At 38.7% G+C, this 17565-nt stretch overlaps 1 protein-coding gene across 2 annotated transcripts; it reads right to left on the bottom strand.

Annotated features, from left to right (window-relative positions):
- Positions 1-8535: 8535 nt before the first annotated feature.
- her9 (hairy-related 9) lies at positions 8536-10340 on the bottom strand. 2 transcript variants are annotated; one of them, XM_058409084.1, is made up of 4 exons: positions 10027-10340; positions 9682-9777; positions 9483-9570; positions 8536-9378 (listed from the first exon to the last, which is right to left on the bottom strand). In XM_058409084.1, the coding sequence occupies exons 1-4, from the start codon at positions 10132-10134 to the stop codon at positions 8816-8818; spliced, it is 855 nt and encodes a 284-aa protein (XP_058265067.1). In that variant the 5' UTR covers positions 10135-10340; the 3' UTR covers positions 8536-8815. The 2 variants fall into 2 exon arrangements, with proteins under 2 accessions (XP_058265067.1, XP_058265066.1); XM_058409083.1 differs by having other exon boundaries at positions 8536-9381; positions 10027-10339.
- Positions 10341-17565: the final 7225 nt, after the last annotated feature.

Here is a 17565-nt window from a genome sequence, read left to right on the forward strand (position 1 = left end):
TGGTCGCCTCCATTCACTGCTCCTGAATGCTTGACTCCTGGTCGCTTTAAATGAGGAGGGTCACAGACCCCTAGATGACCTACTGTCCTCATCTGAAACACCCCAGTGATCGTGAACAGTTCTGTCAGGATACAGTGCTCTACATCTATCCAGCAGTAACATATAGATTCATCATAAAACGTCAAGCCCACACACACACACACATGCAAAACAAGTCTGTATACCACACATATTTACACCTACAAATAGTTTCTCATGCCTATATACTCACAGAGCTAATGTCTTTTTTCAGCTAAAAATATTCAAGAGGAAACAAGACATTCCAGGCTAAGCACTACAAAGAGGCCTCTGAACAATAAACTTTCCCCAATCGGAATTATCAGACACAATATAGGAAGAGCGCTGTAGTGAAGTATTGTTATTGCACTCTAGACTGTTGTGTCTATTGCTGGGGATCTGGCCATGGAAGCTCGTTTGTGGCAAGTGGCCACATCAAAAGAATGGGATGTTAGATGTGATAAACAGATATCGGCAAGCTGGATCCGTGAGCAATGGCAAACATGCTCGCTTCAATAGACGGAAGCCATAGATTATCCCAGCAGGCCCGAGAGAGTGTATGGGCACAGATGAGCAGGTTGAACAGGTCTGCTTCATTTATAGGAATCTAACAAGATGCTGTGGCTCAGGTATTTATAGATTAACTTACATAACCTCAGAACACAGTTAGCATTAAAAGACTGTAATAACAGAAAGCATAAAGTAAAAATGTTTATAATATAGTATGTTTGACAGAAGAGGTGTATTGCTATTGTTTTACCTCTCTATACTGAAGACAAACGAGATGTTACGTTTTTCACATGTAATTTCTGACATGATCACATGATAGGGATGTACAATAAAACTCGACATGTTACAAATGTGACAGGGAGCAATATGTGAAAAATGCTTGATGAAAAAAATAGATTAATATGTAAAAAGAAGTGAATGATGTGGGGAAAAATTAACAGGGAAAAATAATATAAAATCACATAAAACTACACAAACTACAAGCAAACAAAAAACACTGAAGATAAATAGAAATATAGAAAAAGTATCACAAGAAAAACAAAAACCTGTAAAATACATTTGAGAAGTTAACATGAAAAATCCGGTTCACGTGATGCAGAGTTGAAGCAGGGAAAAGACGAGGTCATACCTATGGTTTGACTGACAGCTGCACAATAAAGCATTTGGCCTGAGTGATTTGTCAATGGACAGAGATGGACACAAAGAGGTATCGATTTGGCTGAGGAGAAAAGGGGAGAGGACAATGATAGCGGCTGTGGGATAGGTGAAGTGATCAATAAGACGTTCTGCTCCAGGGATCCCCTTCAGTGTGTATACAGTCAGACATGGACCACAGAGCAGCTATTGTACACTGCTGACAATCAGTGTGTGAGAGTGCACACACACACACGCATACACACACACACACACACACGTATGTCTTGCTTTCCTTCTGAAGAACTTCCACTGACACACTTAATAATACAACTAGTTAATGATATGCTACATATTAATCTAACCATAACCGTAACCTCAGTAACCAACGTTTGAGTCAAATAGATTTTAAATCAATGTTCCAATTTTTGTCTTACCATTTTTACAGAATTTACAGATTTAGCTCTAGAAAAGATGTCAGTAAAAGTCCAAAAAGTCTTGCCTAGAAAACACAAATAGAGAATTTCAGGTATACGTATTGTCAGTACAATAACAAAGTAAAACCTGAGTCTGTTTTCGAGGTTGTAGTGAAGCATGACACCACCCTAGTATGTGGCACTAAAAATAAAAAACCAATTTAGTATGTTGTTTTGATGGGACAGGAGAAATCAGGCAAGCACTATTTTTTTCTCAGTATTTTGTAGGCCTTTATAACAGTTAAGAAATGATTTTAATGTGCATCTTCTGAATGTGTTAAAATGAACTTTAATTACATACACTTTTGAGTTTGACAAGGTTTAGGCAGATGAAGTGGGAGGTTTGCATGTGCTAATCTAATCTTATCTGTTCCCCTGACACTACATTGATCATTGCCCGCTGTCAACCCTCTGAGGACTGTTTAAAGCCTAACAGGAGGTTTTCTGCTTTACAGGTGATCAATCGTGATGCTGCAGAAGCTCTAGGATACTTGTGTGATTCATTAAAATGAGCTGCTCAGGGTGTTTGCTCTCAGATAGAAAGCTCTATCAGCACTTTTTCTGAGGGATAAACAGAGTAAAAGATTAGATTTAGAGATAAATACTCATTAATGCTTTCCAAACATTGAGATAGATGGCTGGATGTTGGATGGCAAAATATACACACATATTATGGCATTTGAATAAAGTTCTAAACTTACACATGTACAAAAATACATAAAGAAAGAGTGACGCACGAATAATGTCATTTCCATATCTGTGGAAGAGGAAAACACAATTTTGAGTGTGTGTGTTTAGCTGTGCTCTCTTCTCTTCCCAGCCATTCACCGGGTGTCTTTGTTTGAAGAAAGGTTGTCCACTTATTGACACTTAGTCCTACTGTTTCATGCATGAGAATCGGAGCAGTAAAACTATCAAGTGGAAAGCACTCTGATCTACATTTACCATAGGAAGTGAAAGACAAATAGGAAGAGTTTACCTTCCCACTGCATAAAAATGAGAAGCAAGAGGGCATAAAAAAAGAGAAAGACAAGCACGCATTGCCTGACTGTTTGCAATATGGCCACTCCAGTGAGACGGCGAAGTCATTTAGGGCCACATATTGGGACGCTGCCTGATAAAGAGAGGAAGAAAAACAAGTTGATCTTTTGACATGGGGGGAAGGAACAGTGCGAAGCATGAAAGAAATGGCACCTTTTCAAAAGCTGGTAACATCTGGTGAGGGGATTTGTCCCTAGGTCTCTGTCTCACTCTCTCTACACACATGTACACACACTCATGCACCCTAGCAACCCAGTGTTTGAGTCGACACCAGGACATCCTGTATAGGGACAATGAGCCACACGTTTGAATCGAATGTGATATATATCATGCATACCTAAATATATTGTTTTTATAGAAGTTTAAACTTTAACAGTATATAGATTTTACAGTTTAATACACATCAACTTGAACAATACTGTATAAACACAGCCTTTTATATTGCAGTTAATACTTTGAAGATGAATCATCTATTACTTTAGAAATTACTGTTACTTTAGAAACCGTTTAACGCAACATACACACAGTTTCCGTAGAAAAAAACATTGTATTGAGTAAACATCTTTCATTATCTCTTTGAGCAAAATGCATTTGAGGCTGTATTTGATTAGCTATATTTGAAATGGCTATCATATACTAGTACTTTTTCGTCACTGGATCTTAACCTAAGTGAACATCAATTGAAGATGTTTTCAACAGGACTTTCCACTTACCATCATCAAAAAAATCAACTGATTCCACCTCCTACAGCCTGAGAAGCAGCCCCAGACCTCAAACCTTAATTGAAATTGTCCTGTTCATCTGGGAACATTGTATACTTTTCACTATGTCTATTACTATGTCTTGCATATACACATGAAAAAAACTATGTTCACTGTTTTGGGTAAGGTGTTGGGACCCCATGAGATGCCAGAACAGCTTCAGAGTCTGTGTCTTCCAAAAGGCATTCGCTTAATTGGTGTTTTGATCATGCGGTGGAGAGTGCTGAATAAAATGTCAGTCAAAAGTTGAGCGCTGGAGACTGTGAAGGTCTATGTAAATGATTGAAGTAGAAAATACTTGAGTATATTTAAGTATTAAGTATTATAAACATGTATTATTTGACCATATTTATACATTGTTTGAGGATTATTGAATGCTTGAGGATTACTGAAACAGAATACTATTTTAGTTTAGGCCATCAATGTCCTTCTTTTCTCTTCTCCCATTTAGCCGGTGACTCTACTCTGCACATTGAACAGGCTCAGTTTGAGCCTCGTTTGAGTTTGCATCCAGTCATTTCAGTTTAGCATTTAATCGGGTTCATCAGCATAGAAAAAGCTACCAATTTATCATCTGCTGTGACCTTCTTTTTCTACACAACATAGTTAACAGTAGAGATGGCAAAGATATGATACTCAGTACCTTAAACAGCCTGGTGTGGGGAAAAATGGAATATCTGATGGAACGTGTCAGATGTAACAAATGACAAAGACTTTGGAAAATTAAACAGAATTAAACAGGAAAATTAAAAACATTGATTTTATTTATACTTTATATTTTATTATATCTATTATATTTACAAAGGAACTGATTTTTGTGTGATGTTTTGAAAAAGCTTTTAAAACTTGAATTTCCTAAGATTAACTGGGTATATTCAACTATAGCAAGTTAGGCTGTTTTATTTGCAAACTGAAGGTTGGACTAGCATCAATTCCAGTTGCCGACATAATTCGCTGTAAAGCAAGTGAAATTCCGGTTAATGTTAAACAGTACAACATTAAAATTAAATCAACATTAAAATTTTTGTTTTTAAGTAAAATGGTGTAACTGCTTTTAAATAAATCACCTTTTAAGAGTTTAAAATAAAATGCTTTTTTTTTAATACTTGCATGTTTTAATAGCACATTTTTTGCTTTCACTTTCATCTGCGTAGGATTTTGACAAATTCTCTTTAGTTTCACTTTAGAAAGTACTTTCATTAATTCATGCATGGATTTCACACAAACCAAATCATTCACTGAACACTTGTGCCCTGTGAATGGGAGAAAGGGTCATCCTGGAAAAGACTACTCCCATAATAGGATAAAGATCAAATATGTTCTATATATAATATGCATTTATACATTTTTTTTTTTGTTTCCAAGGCAGGAAACCATGAGCCAGGCAACTGATCATCCTGCATCCCTTCATTTAGGTTATTGTGAGAGAACCCCTTTTGTTTGTGTGCTGTTTCTAGGGTGTTGACTACTAATGGAGTAAAGATAGTAAGGCTAATCACACAGACACACTGTCACACGCACACACAAGGCGACGTGAGTCAGAGCTGTAAGCAGTTGCTCTCAGGTGTCTATCTGGGGCATGTCAAGGCTTGTGGTGAGACAGTGGCTGATTCACCATCCTTTCAGGGGCTCATTTCCCACTCCTACAGAGTGTGCCCTTCCGCTGAACCCAACACACACGGTGCCAGTGCAACACACAGTAAGAAAGCTACACACAGGGAGTGTGTCACTACTGGTAGACATCTTCCGTTCCCAGTAGCACGTCTATTTAACCACTTTCGTATGTTAAACTTGTACCGGGGCTCTATTCTAGTTTAAGGTTTCTCATGGCACAGTTCTTAGCAGTGTGTACTGCAAAATAGGGAAATGCCACTGAGAAGACTGATATCACAAAGCTTGCACAAATGGAAATCACTGTACACTCATAACATGAGTGCCTACAGATTGTGCCCTCTGTTTGACGTTTCGGTTACCAACTGAAAATGATCGCTTTTTTCATCATCTTTGGCAATTGGTTAGAGTGACCTTTAAATGTTCCAAAGCATTTTAGCAATACTTTTCTCTGAAGCAAACAAATCAAGTGAAAACAGCTGATAAGTGATGTTCAGCTAAATATGTGCCTGAGAGGAGGAAATGTGTAAATTAAATGTGCTTTTAAGCCAATTTCTTCAAGGCCACCAAGGTGGTGTCAGTATAAATATATGGGAGCTCCTATCTGTCAGCATAAGCATGTCTGAGTGTGTGTGTGTGTGTGTGGTGGGGAGGGGGGGGTATTTTCACTCATGGAATCTGCACCATTTGCAAGGGCTTAAAGTGATCTGGCTCGTATCCTGAAATGTGAGAAGATTCTGAAAAGCAAAACCTAGCCTCAGAAATACATCCTGAAAGCAAGTGATGAGGATGTCCAAGCCAAGCGGCTCCTTGGCCTGTGATATCTGATCAGAGCAGGCAGTGAGTGTGTATCCATGAATTTCTCCCTTGTGAGCACGTAGGTCACTCCAGCTCCCAGAGATGGTTTCTATTAATACCAAGGGCAGTCCCACAAAGCAGTGTCAAAATAAAAAACAACATTTCAGATGCAAGGGCCAATGAACTACTTAAATGGATTTGATGTGTGAGAGAAGTGTGACATGGGAAGCTAATATAAAGGACACAATCCAAGCATTATTGCTGCTGTTTTTTGACTTATCACTGGAGTTCATATATTTTAGCCTTGCTTCATTACGTGCTAGCTGGATTAATATGTTAAACCAACATCCCTAAATCATCAATATCCCATGTTTTACAAAGAGGGTGCGGTATAGCTGAAGAACTCAAGAATGCAGTAGACAAATCCAGATATCTATTGACTTACGACCAACGTCTGAGTCTCACATAGCTCCTTTAGCAGCAGGTGTAAAAAGAGGGTCATACATTCCTGCTGCTTTTCTGGAACATGGACCTCTTGCCCCCATCTTTCTCCACCTCCAACTTCCATACCTAAGCATGCAAAGCACTTCCTGCTATCCAGTGAATGTGAAAGTGGCTGGACAAATATAGACAAAGCACCATGAGAAAATTAACATGTGGCTCGGACAACGCATAGGTCGGGACTTTTCCAGCAACTGGTTTGGTCTCTTTTGCTCTTTTGAGAGTGTATTTGTGTATACAACATTGTGCTTTGTACAAAGACTTCATCTTTTTTTTGTTAAGTACATGTTCCGTGCTAAAGTGGCCTGTAAAAATAGGGTTCTCAGAAACTTTCTGAAAGAGAAAGCATATATTAAGTCAGCATTCCATTTAGTGGCACAAAGGGCACTGGTTTGGATACCTATTAATCCTTCTTATTTATCCATTTCCTATTAAATCCTTCAAGCAACATTCAGCTTCTCTTCTCACCACCATATATTCATATTGCGAAAAATAAAAAAAAATTGGATCATTTGCAATGTTCCTAACATCACATCTTTTAATTGTGTTAACGACCTTTGAGTATTCAAAGGCAAACCATAAAGCGCATCCTGAATGAATTGGCCAGTTTAGGTTTGTGACCCTCAATACAAAGCCACATCCCCTGGGACATCCAATTGAACTGATCACAACGCAGAAGATTTCCCGCGTTCACTCTCTTCCCGCCTGCTTTTTATGCATTCTGTTGTCTTTAGCGCCTGCAAAGAAACAGCCCCGAATGAATTGTCCATCAATCAGGAATAGCGCGCGCGCGCGCGCGTGTGTGTGTGTGTGTGTGTGTGTGTGAGGCAGACTCTCCACTGGCTCCGTACACACTTGCTCGCGCCTCTCCACCTCCACGCGACCCGCCTGCGGTGCCAGAGGGGATTTACCGACTGGCGCTGTGCCTGGCCGCGAGCTCTCCGGTTCACTCCGTTCTCACGACCTCGGCACCACAGCAGCCTCTCTACACTCTGCTAACTCAAACATGCAGGCAGAGGCAGAAGCCCACACGCTGTCAAATATCGTTCGACTTTGAACAAACGTGCGTTTTCTGCTTCCTCCCTGGCACCCGATCCCTCAAAATAATTGCGCATTGACTATAATTAGAATAACAATATTCTAATAGATTAAAATGCCTTACCACTAGGTCTCTATGGGAATGTTGTGTTTCTACAAATAACTATGCTGGTTGTAATATGAAGTGTGATGTGATTTGCTAAGTGGGAACTCTAATGACAGCTGGGTGCTAAGGTGTAACACGAGCTGCAGACGGAAGAGCATGAGGCAGCACACACGCGCGCTTCACACACGCACGCACACACACTCACGCACACACACACACACGCACACACACAGAGCGACACGTCTCCAAGTTCCGGAGCGCATCCGCCGGGGGAAGATAGGCTTATGGCCAGAGATAACACACACGACCGAGTGCCAAAATTTATTACCCGCGCGAGGCCAGTTAGAAATTTCAGAGCCAATTTAAATTAAGTGTTTTCTGATAACAACTACCACTATGTTCCAATCCTATTGAATAATAAGCTTTTCACAATTGTAGCAGTTCTGCGTTATGTAGGCCAGCACACTATTTTGGTTCCTAATAAATCCAGCAGTTTTGCACGTAGCCAGGAGTCTTTCTCTAGGTTTTTGTTGTCCTTAAAGTCATCCTAGAAGCCAAAAGAGCGCGAAAACACCACATCTGAGGTCAGCTAAAAGATTGAGCGAATTCTACGACACAAAGAGAAGAGGGGATTCCTCCATATTCTCTTTTCAGCTGGACAATGTGTTACCTACATTAACCCCTAAAGCGCATTTCCCCGACCAGTGAATAGGGCTTCTTACAGATCCCGCTGCATACAGGATGAGACCCCTTTCAAGCTTTTAATTACCTTTTGGAACACGGAAAAGAAAGGGAAAAAAACATGACCCCCTTTTTGTTGAAACACCCCTTATAATTTTGTTTAGCCAAAACAGGCTGTAGATTATGCTGGAGTAACAGGCCTCACAGCCACACTCTTAAAATAAAATGTAAATGAAACTGGGTGTAAACTCGGATAAGTTAGCCATGTGTCTATTCGACTAAATATGGTTGATTAAAATGAGTGAAAAGTCTCAAAACGTCATTGAGAAGCTTTGTTATAAATGTTTATTCAACATCAAACATTCAGAATGAAAACATGACAGTAACACTTTGGCATCTTTTACAAACTTTGTACAAAACTAAATTATTTAATAAAAAGTACTTCTGAGTGTTCTTTTCTATCGATTTAACAACATATGTATCAAACAAATCCAAATATTGGACACAGGTAACATTTCAAAATGAACAACATGTTCAACAAAAGTGTTAAACAGTCCCATAAAACGGAACTCAACATTTTATTCTTCATGATGCATGGAGGTCTACCAGGGCCGCCACACCGGCTCGTTGCTCTCGGGACCTGCGCTCACGCCAACCGGACTCGCGGCTTGCGAAACGCCGGCGAATGAGGTCATGCCCTGCACCGGGGAGACCGCTGGAGGGGCCGAGCTCGCGTGCACGGGACTTGCGCTGACAGCCACCGGAACTCCAGCATTAGCATAGAGAGGGATGACCGGGGTCGTAGCGGAGGCAAACGCGGGGTTAGGGATGAGAAAGGCGAACTGTCCGTCAGTGGCGGGCACCAGCTGGAATCCCCCGAACACCTTGGACGGCACCGCATCCGACGGGCTCAGCTTGGAGCTCACTGCGGAGGAGGGAAGCTGCACGTTCAAAGGCTGCGTTAGGTGAGGATGCTGGGCTGGGGCAGCCGGTGGGTAATTCAAGGCCATCATCTGTCCCAAACAGCCGGACAAGTGGTTCAGGAGCCGCGAGCGCACCTCAGTGTTGACGCCTTCGCACGTGGACAGAAAGCGCGTCACCTCGTTCATGCACTCGCTGAATCCTGCGCGGTATTTGCTCAGGACGGCGTTGTCAGTTGACATGGCTGCTGGAGGTAAAAGAGATATTTTGAGTTGGGTCGAACGACTATGCATGGCTTGTATTAAAATGCTTCAGGTGAGGGAATATGCGAGGGCCTTTTGAACTTACCAGTCATCTGAACCCGCTGCAAGTTCCTCAAGTGCTTCACTGTCATCTCGAGAATATCAGCCTTCTCTAATTTAGAGTGTCTCGAACTCTATTGATAAAAACACAATACCAATAAGTGCATGTTCGAACGATATTGTTGAGTAATGCACAATGTATTGATTTACAGGAATAAGACTTGCTATTTTAAACAGAAACTTACATCTTTTTTAAGAGCATCAAGAATGAGTGTCTTGAGTTGGCCTAGGCTTTCATTGATTCTTGCTCTGCGGCGTTTCTCCATGATTGGCTTTGAAGACTGGAAATTCGAAAAAAAATACCATAAATTTGCATGACAACACAATTTAGAAAAACCTTAGCAAAAACACAAATGTATATATATATATATATAAATGCATACATAAATAAACTTAGAAAGTATTTGTTTGTTTGCTTAGGCCCCCTTAGCATACACGCCATTAGGGATGGTATCGTAACGACAAACTACACACTAGACCTACTCTCTTCAATTACTATTTTTTTTTTAATAGTATTTCGATTGATTTACCTTTCTATGCTCACTGGCATTCTTTGGTTTGTCCGGGGTGTGTGTTCCGTTTGCAGGAGCACCAGCAATCGGAGACGCTGTCTGTTTCTCCATCGTATCAGCTGGCATTATTGAAACTCTTATCCGTAGAAAACAAAGTTGGTATATTCCGTTGGAAGTGTTGAAAACAGCAGGATCGGGATGCTAAACGTGACCGAACTCTTGTGATGGTCACAAGGGGGAAGAGAGCACAAGTCCCAGCTGCTATCACTTAAAAGTCGAGCTGTCATATGAGTATGCGCAAGGCGAGTCGAGTCTCCCTCTGCCACACGCCGGCGGTATTTATAGATAGCTCGCGTGCTCCCGGTTCGTGTGAAACCCTCTCTGCATTCTTTCCCACACTCGCCTCAGCCAATGGGCGCGCGGACTCACCCATTGGGCGCGGGTAGACCGCTGATTGGACAACACCCCCGCGGGCTGTCAGTCACGCGCTGCTCAATCAGCCCTGCAGGGACAAACAACAAAGCGGCGAGTGCAGTCTCTCTTAACTGTGAAGTGATAAGGGGAATCAGGGAAACGCCGCGGCCGCTTTCTAGCTTCCCCTTTTCGTCTATTCCGACTACCTTTCCACAATATAAAGTAACTCGTTCCTGTTACTCATTCCTGTACTTTATACAACTCTTTATGCGTGCCTGTTTATGAAAATATATAGACTATAGCCTGTGAAATTCAGCCGCCAATTCGTCTTTAAGTGGAACAGGAAAGAGACACCTTTTAGGTTAATCATGTAATTATCCCTTATTGAAACGTACACTTTGGTAAATTACTTCCTTTAATCCATTCATTAAAGTTGTTTTCTTTGATTCGAATATCTGTTATTGCTCTAACTCAGTCACAATCCAACTGTTTTTCACAGAGAAAACTTTATTTGGGAAGTACTTTTAGACAAAGTTGATTACGTTGATTCTGGTCATATAAAACCCTGTCAGGTGTTATAAATATATATCTCAAAACATATATGTTTGTATGTAACTTATACATTTAAAAAAATATATGAATGATAAAATCACAGGTAGTTAACTTCGGCAGTCGTTGTGCTGAGGGAGGAAACAGCTGTAGAGGCACGCGAGGCGGTTCGCAGCGGCACGCAGGACACCAATGGCAGTCGCCCGCTTTATGCAAATCACACTTACTTACTTCTGATTGGCTGGAGCAGCCTTTACGCGACGACCATTACAACCGAGCGGGAGCCAAAGAGCTCGCGCGCGGGGGAGGGGCTCCACAGCTGTCCGCGTGCCAGTGAGCCTGTGCGCCTGCTCGCTGCGCTTCTGATTCCTCTGAGCACGTGCCGCCTCAGAGTTTGCTGTTCGTGCGCTCGGGGAGTTTGCGAAAGCCTGGTTTGCTTTTTTAGCCTGAGAGAATTTTCATGCTACATTATTACAATATTCAAACATGCTACATTTGCAAAAATGTCATATCATGAATGGAGAATTGAAGTACATTGCGTGCTCATGTCTTCATTAACTTGTTTTTCAATAATAACCCAAACTCAGTATTAATTCTGAATTTTGATTATTAGGTGTTCATGTACTTTGGTTTGAAATTCGTTTTTATTATGCTATCAGTGTTATCAGTACATGTTTTGGATGTTTATATATATATATATATATATATATATATATGTATATACAACCACCCCTGTCGAAGTCTACGGGATTGTGAAATTTCAATTTCAATAATTCAATAATTCCTTAGTCACAGGCGCCATCTGTCGGCGACTCTCAGTAAACATTCCTTAAATATAATCAGCCTCTTTAAACCACTAGGCGGCACATTGATGCGGCCCATCTACTTCAAATTCATTCATGTTGTGCCTTTGTCAAAGAAAGAAACCATATTAAAGCATTTATTTGAGCATTATGATAAAAAGAAGAATTACTGAGTTGAGATCATACATTCCTGTTTAAACTCATATCAGCAGACGGCGTATGCACATTTCACCGTTCAGCCTTGTCATTTTTCTGAATGCATGCGAGCTAAATAAACAAACAAACAAAAAAAAAACCCAAAAGACTTTTAAATGCTTGTTATACCATGCACATGGGTCAGACTGCTTTATTGGCCATATAGCCTGCATTTGCATGATCAAGTAATTGGACGTGTGTGAATCAGAACAGTATGGTAATATACACTATCTTTGTTGTCTATACGAGTGGATGCAATTACATAACAATAATAAGTAAAACAAATTTCCAGTATTTTTACTTGCAAAAATTTGCAAAAAGTTTTTTTTTTCCAAGTTCAATTAATATGCTTTTAAAAAGAAATTATGTATAGTAATGTATTTATGAATAATAATAAGAAGAAGAAGAAAAAACTTGACGTAAATACCTGTCTAAAAGTCTGGTTGTTTACTTTATAAATAATGCTCATAAATGAATGGAAACTTTTCTTTTCTTTTTTCTTTTTTTTTTAATATACTGTTGTATGTTTGAATTCCTGATGAGCTAACCTAGCTAAGTCTGAGATCTCCACACTATTGTCTCTGTCAAGAAAGAAAATCCTGAGGCAATGAGAGTTTATTAAGTCTATCTTGAGCATGCTCTTTGGAGCTTGCTGGCTATTGTGTGATGCCTCTTGTCCTGGCCGCCTGAGCCTTGCTGGGGCATGCTGAAAACTTGTTTGCCTAGGATCCGTGAGGTCTTAGAGGCCAGCTGTGTGTACAGCCACTCATGTTTGCCCCGTTTGCACTGGAATTGAATGAAATGATGCAGCACTTCAGCTCTGCATGCTGTTAGAGCTAAAATATCTGAGATGTTGAGCAAAAAAAGACGATGCTTAGAGTACAAAATATATCTTTAACATGTCAAATCTACTAAAGATGGTCAGTATACTCACGTATTAAGTATGTATGCACTATGCCTGTACTGAGAAATCAAAATGACACAATGTATTGGTTATTTTATTAAAAGAAAAAGGGGCTCAGTGCATTGTGGGTGTGTAGTCTAACCTCTGTCCACTCTGCAAATATGTTGGATCAGAGCATTCTCAGAAGATCCTTTCTGGCCAAAGCTGCCTTATTTGTCCATATATAATGAGTCACAGCTTCTGTCCAAATCCGTGCAGAATGCAGAAAGCAGTCAATTAGATCTGCATTAGCAGCTGTTGCTGTGCCAATCTTCTTACGTGCAGTCCAATCACACAGAACCTAATTGTGTTTACTTGATGAATCCCTTGTACAATGCACTCACAGTTCTAACTATAGACACAGGTCTCTGGTTACTGTTACCTCAAAATTCATGTAGGCCAATAGACAGGATTCAAAATCTATGTAACAACATAAGTTCCTAACAAATGCAGGCACAAGTCCTGGTAAATACAAACACATACCGTGATTTTTATTCCACTAAAATAGTGTGCGGGTTTCATCATCATTGGTGTCCCGCAGGAAATGGTGTAATATTAGCAGATTTGGATGTCCATTCCATTACACATGGACCATGTGGTCAGATTCATTTAATATTTAATGGTCAGTTACATGTTTATGTTAAAGTATTGTGAAGGATTAATTGCTGCATGGGAAAGAAACACTGGCAAAAGATCTAAGACTTTCCTTTGGCATGGAAAGACACCTTAAAAAATGTTGTTGCTAAGGATTTCTTTAACATAAACTGCTGTATTAAAATACCCCCATTACATCTATGTGCCAGCTTTTCAATGCTTTATTTACCTTTCATCTGTGATTTATTACTTCCACTGTGGGGGGCTTCATAACAGAGGTGAGAGCCTGCATTAATTACTTAAAATATGGATATACTACTCAAGGAGTTCAGGGGGTCTACATTCAATCCTCAGCACTTCAAAGTTAAATGTTAACACTGGCAGTGTGTGAGAGTGTGGCATTTCATGGACTTTTCAGTTCATTCTTCTTTAATCTTATTACTTCTCTATTGTTCTTATACCTGCAAAAAAAAAATCCTTGGAGTAATTGTGTTTGCTTCGCTTTTCAAATGGTTTGTTGTCATTTTGCCATCTGTGGACCAGCATGTCCATTATAATATGGTGTATTCACTCTGGTCCTCTCAGTCTGGGCAAGGAGTGGGAGAGTAATACAGAGAAAGAGACAGACAGAGAGTGAGAGAGCGCGAAAGAGAGAGAGCGCTTCCCCCACCCCTTACTTTTTGGTCCGATTCATGGCTTTCTTCTCTTTTTTTTAAGTGGGCTGTTGATGAGGTTAGCCTAATCAGATTAAGTCAACTCACATTGGTTGCTGCAGTTTGTTTTCCTTTGAAAGCCCTGGTGACATGTCCAAATACTTTTTCTTTATCTTTTTTCTGAGGGTGGGGGCACTTTTCATCATGCCCCTCCCCAAAAAAAATCTTTTGAGCCCTCATTCCAAAGGACTCCTTTATAAACCCTAGTTCCAGAATGATATAGGTTATTTGGAATGGGTCACTTCACTGCAATGCCACGCACGAATGCTTTAAAGCTGTGCACTGACACATCCGACCAATTCTTACTGGTGTCTGTGTAAAAGAGAAGAACGTGGCACATTAGGCAAAATACAAAACACCAAATTGAATTCGGAAAATCACTGGAACCCTTAATTTGATTGCTAGATAAATGTTTGCAAGAGATTACTACAACGCTAATGCAATGATAAAACAATGATCTGCCATCAGACACTTCATGGTAGCTTGTAAGTCAGAACTATAACAATCACAAGGCCAGGGATCTTTTATTTTAAATTAGGAGGTCTTTCAGCTAATGAGAAGCTGTTTAAATAAATAAAAAAATGTCAGTGAATTTGACTATACTGATGATACCAGTGACAGAAAAAATATCCCTGCAGACACAACGATTACCATTGCCATAAACTGAAAGATTGTCAGCGATGAAAAAAAAATACTGAGATATTAAACCTTAGTGAATATATAGATATAACTATATAATGTGCCAGCCAAAATCCTCAACTTAAAACCTTAAAACTTCATTGAGCCGCTTTATATTATCGTTATATACATTACTAATGCAATGTAGTTTTCTAATGAATAAATGAATAAAGTTAAATATCATAAAATAACATATGTAAAAATAACCAATGTTTACAATTAGCTAGAACCTGACTTGCTGCATATCCAATTATCTTAACTATTGGAACTAGTCTAAACTGGCATTAGCAAAAAAGACTAAGAAATTGCTGAGTTAAAGATAGACAGTTAATGAAAGCAAAGTAGGAAGCTTACCTTAAAAATGTTACCTTTGTCATCTTCAAATGACCATATAGCTATAATATTAATTACACTACACCACAAATCAATCAATTTACAAGATTCCTTATAGTCTTTACTGTTTTTATAGTCTTGGTAATAAGGTTTAAAATATAAATATAAGCAGTAAAAAAGTATTTTCCTCAATAACACTAAAGATAGATAGATAGATAGATAGATAGATAGATAGATAGATAGATAGATAGATAGATAGATAGATAGATAGATAGATAGATAGATAGATAGACTTTATTGATCCCATGAGGGATATTTTTGTGTTACAGCAGTTTAGTCAGTTACAAGATACAACATATAAAATATAAAATTATATATACACATATATTTACACAAAAATATAAGACTAAGAAGAAAGAAAAAAAAAAACCCTAAAATATACAATACAATAAAATACAATACATAATGTATATAGGACATTACAAATTTATTTGTAATTATTTTTGATTATTATCAAATTTCTATCAAATTATCAATTTGTAATTATATTTGATTATTATTATGATCATATTTATGATTATTTACTTGTTTAATCAGCATTTTCTACCATTAGCAATCAAAGTATATAGGACATTACAAATATATATATATATATATATATATATATATATATATATATATATATATATATATATATATATATATATATTTGTAATGTCCTATATACTTTGATTGCTAATGGTAGAAAATGCTGATTAAACAAGTAAATAACTAATAAATAAAAAAACAAAACAAAACAAGACAGTACTTTTCTCACTTTTCTAAAAGACTAAAGGAAAATAGAAGGGTTACAGAAGTATTTCAGACCTCTGACCAAAATGAATCCCAAAATCCAAATTGTGTTTGGTAATGAAAAATATAAGAGCAACACAATCCTAGACAGTGTAAAGGAATCGAATTGTTTTTGCGACACAACAGCAAACCTTTCATTTATTTATTTATTTTAATACAACGTTGCTTTTCACAAATACTGGTCTGCAGTTATTGTCATATCCTAAAGAGTAATATGAGTACTGCATCATAATTCTGATCATTATAATTTGTTTTAATTATGAATTATTTTTTATACGTCCTCTGTAGGCATTCACACAAAATTCCCTGTAGAGAGATTTACTCTTCCAGTTATAACATGGCACAGCCCAGGCATTAAGTATTCCTAAAACAACTTAAATAATGAATTAATAGAGATTAACTATGCTTTCCCAAACGTTTGTACTAAACCCATTCCCGCCCCAACTTTAGTTTTCTGGTCCTATGTCCATTCAAGCATGCAATATTAAAAGTAGCAAGATTAGGGACAGATCTAACACCTGTAAGTCGTCTGATGTTTTTTTTACCAGCAACTCTCGGTCATTTAATACCCTGAACTAATAACAGGCTTTCAGAGACAATAAGCACAATAACTACAGAAGAGCTCTTTTCATGTGGTTTAAGAGGCTTCGCTCTAGACAGGGCAGTGGCACGCTAGCTGAATGGGGCACTATAGGGATATTGCGAGTTAGCAGATCTCAGGGCCCATCCCTGTAATTACACTACCATGAAGCAGCAGTGATTTAGACTTGATGTGTTCTAAGCAGCAGTGCACTGCTACACTTTTTCCATATGAACACACTGAAAGAAATTCAGACTGACAGATATGCACATATTAGCTGCAGGGGGACGAGATGGACCTACACACACCCCGCAGCTCCAGCACACGTGTGTGAAAAGCAACAAAAAAAAAGAGAGGCTCAAGCAGCTAAAACAGCAAAACTTCAAGTATGGACAATAAGAACTGTTTCAGCAAGTTCATTTTCATAACGCAGCAATGTTGAAGAAGACAGTACGATATTTTTCTTATTTTGGTCACTGACATGTTTTCTACTTCAATTCTCCTCTGATTAACATGGGAAAAATCCATCTGTGGAAAATTAGTCTATATTCTGCATCAGATGTCAAAGTTCAAATTTTCCCTGAATGATTATAATTTTCATCATCAATAATATTGACTCAATATCTGTCAGAAGCAAAAGTAATTATGCAAATTAGAATAGTTGCTTTTAGAGGTGCAGCATAAAAATAGCGTCAAAAAAGTGCCTTGATCCACAAAGTGATTTGGAATACAGAATACTGTTTGTAATGTGTAATGGTAACTGTTGCAATTTGTTATGGAAAAGAGGCATCATTAATTTATTTGTGGATAAGAAAGATCACTTTTACCAAATCATACAAATCTGAATGGAAAGTTTTACAAGTTCAAAAGCAAATCACAGACCCATTTGTCACTGCTGGCATT

Source organism: Hemibagrus wyckioides, linkage group LG15 (genome assembly GCF_019097595.1).
Source record: "Hemibagrus wyckioides isolate EC202008001 linkage group LG15, SWU_Hwy_1.0, whole genome shotgun sequence".
NCBI lineage: Eukaryota > Metazoa > Chordata > Actinopteri > Siluriformes > Bagridae > Hemibagrus > Hemibagrus wyckioides.

Bases quoted from the DNA above. Each gene is read 5' to 3' on its own strand.
- her9 (XM_058409083.1), bottom strand. From the start codon at position 10,134: ATGCCAGCTGATACGATGGAGAAACAGACAGCGTCTCCGATTGCTGGT. The intron at 9,571-9,681 runs GTAAGTTTCTGT...TTTTATCAATAG, and splicing joins TTGATGCTCTTAAAAAAGAT to AGTTCGAGACACTCTAAATT. The intron at 9,382-9,482 runs GTAAGTTCAAAA...TTTTACCTCCAG, and splicing joins GCAGCGGGTTCAGATGACTG to CAGCCATGTCAACTGACAAC.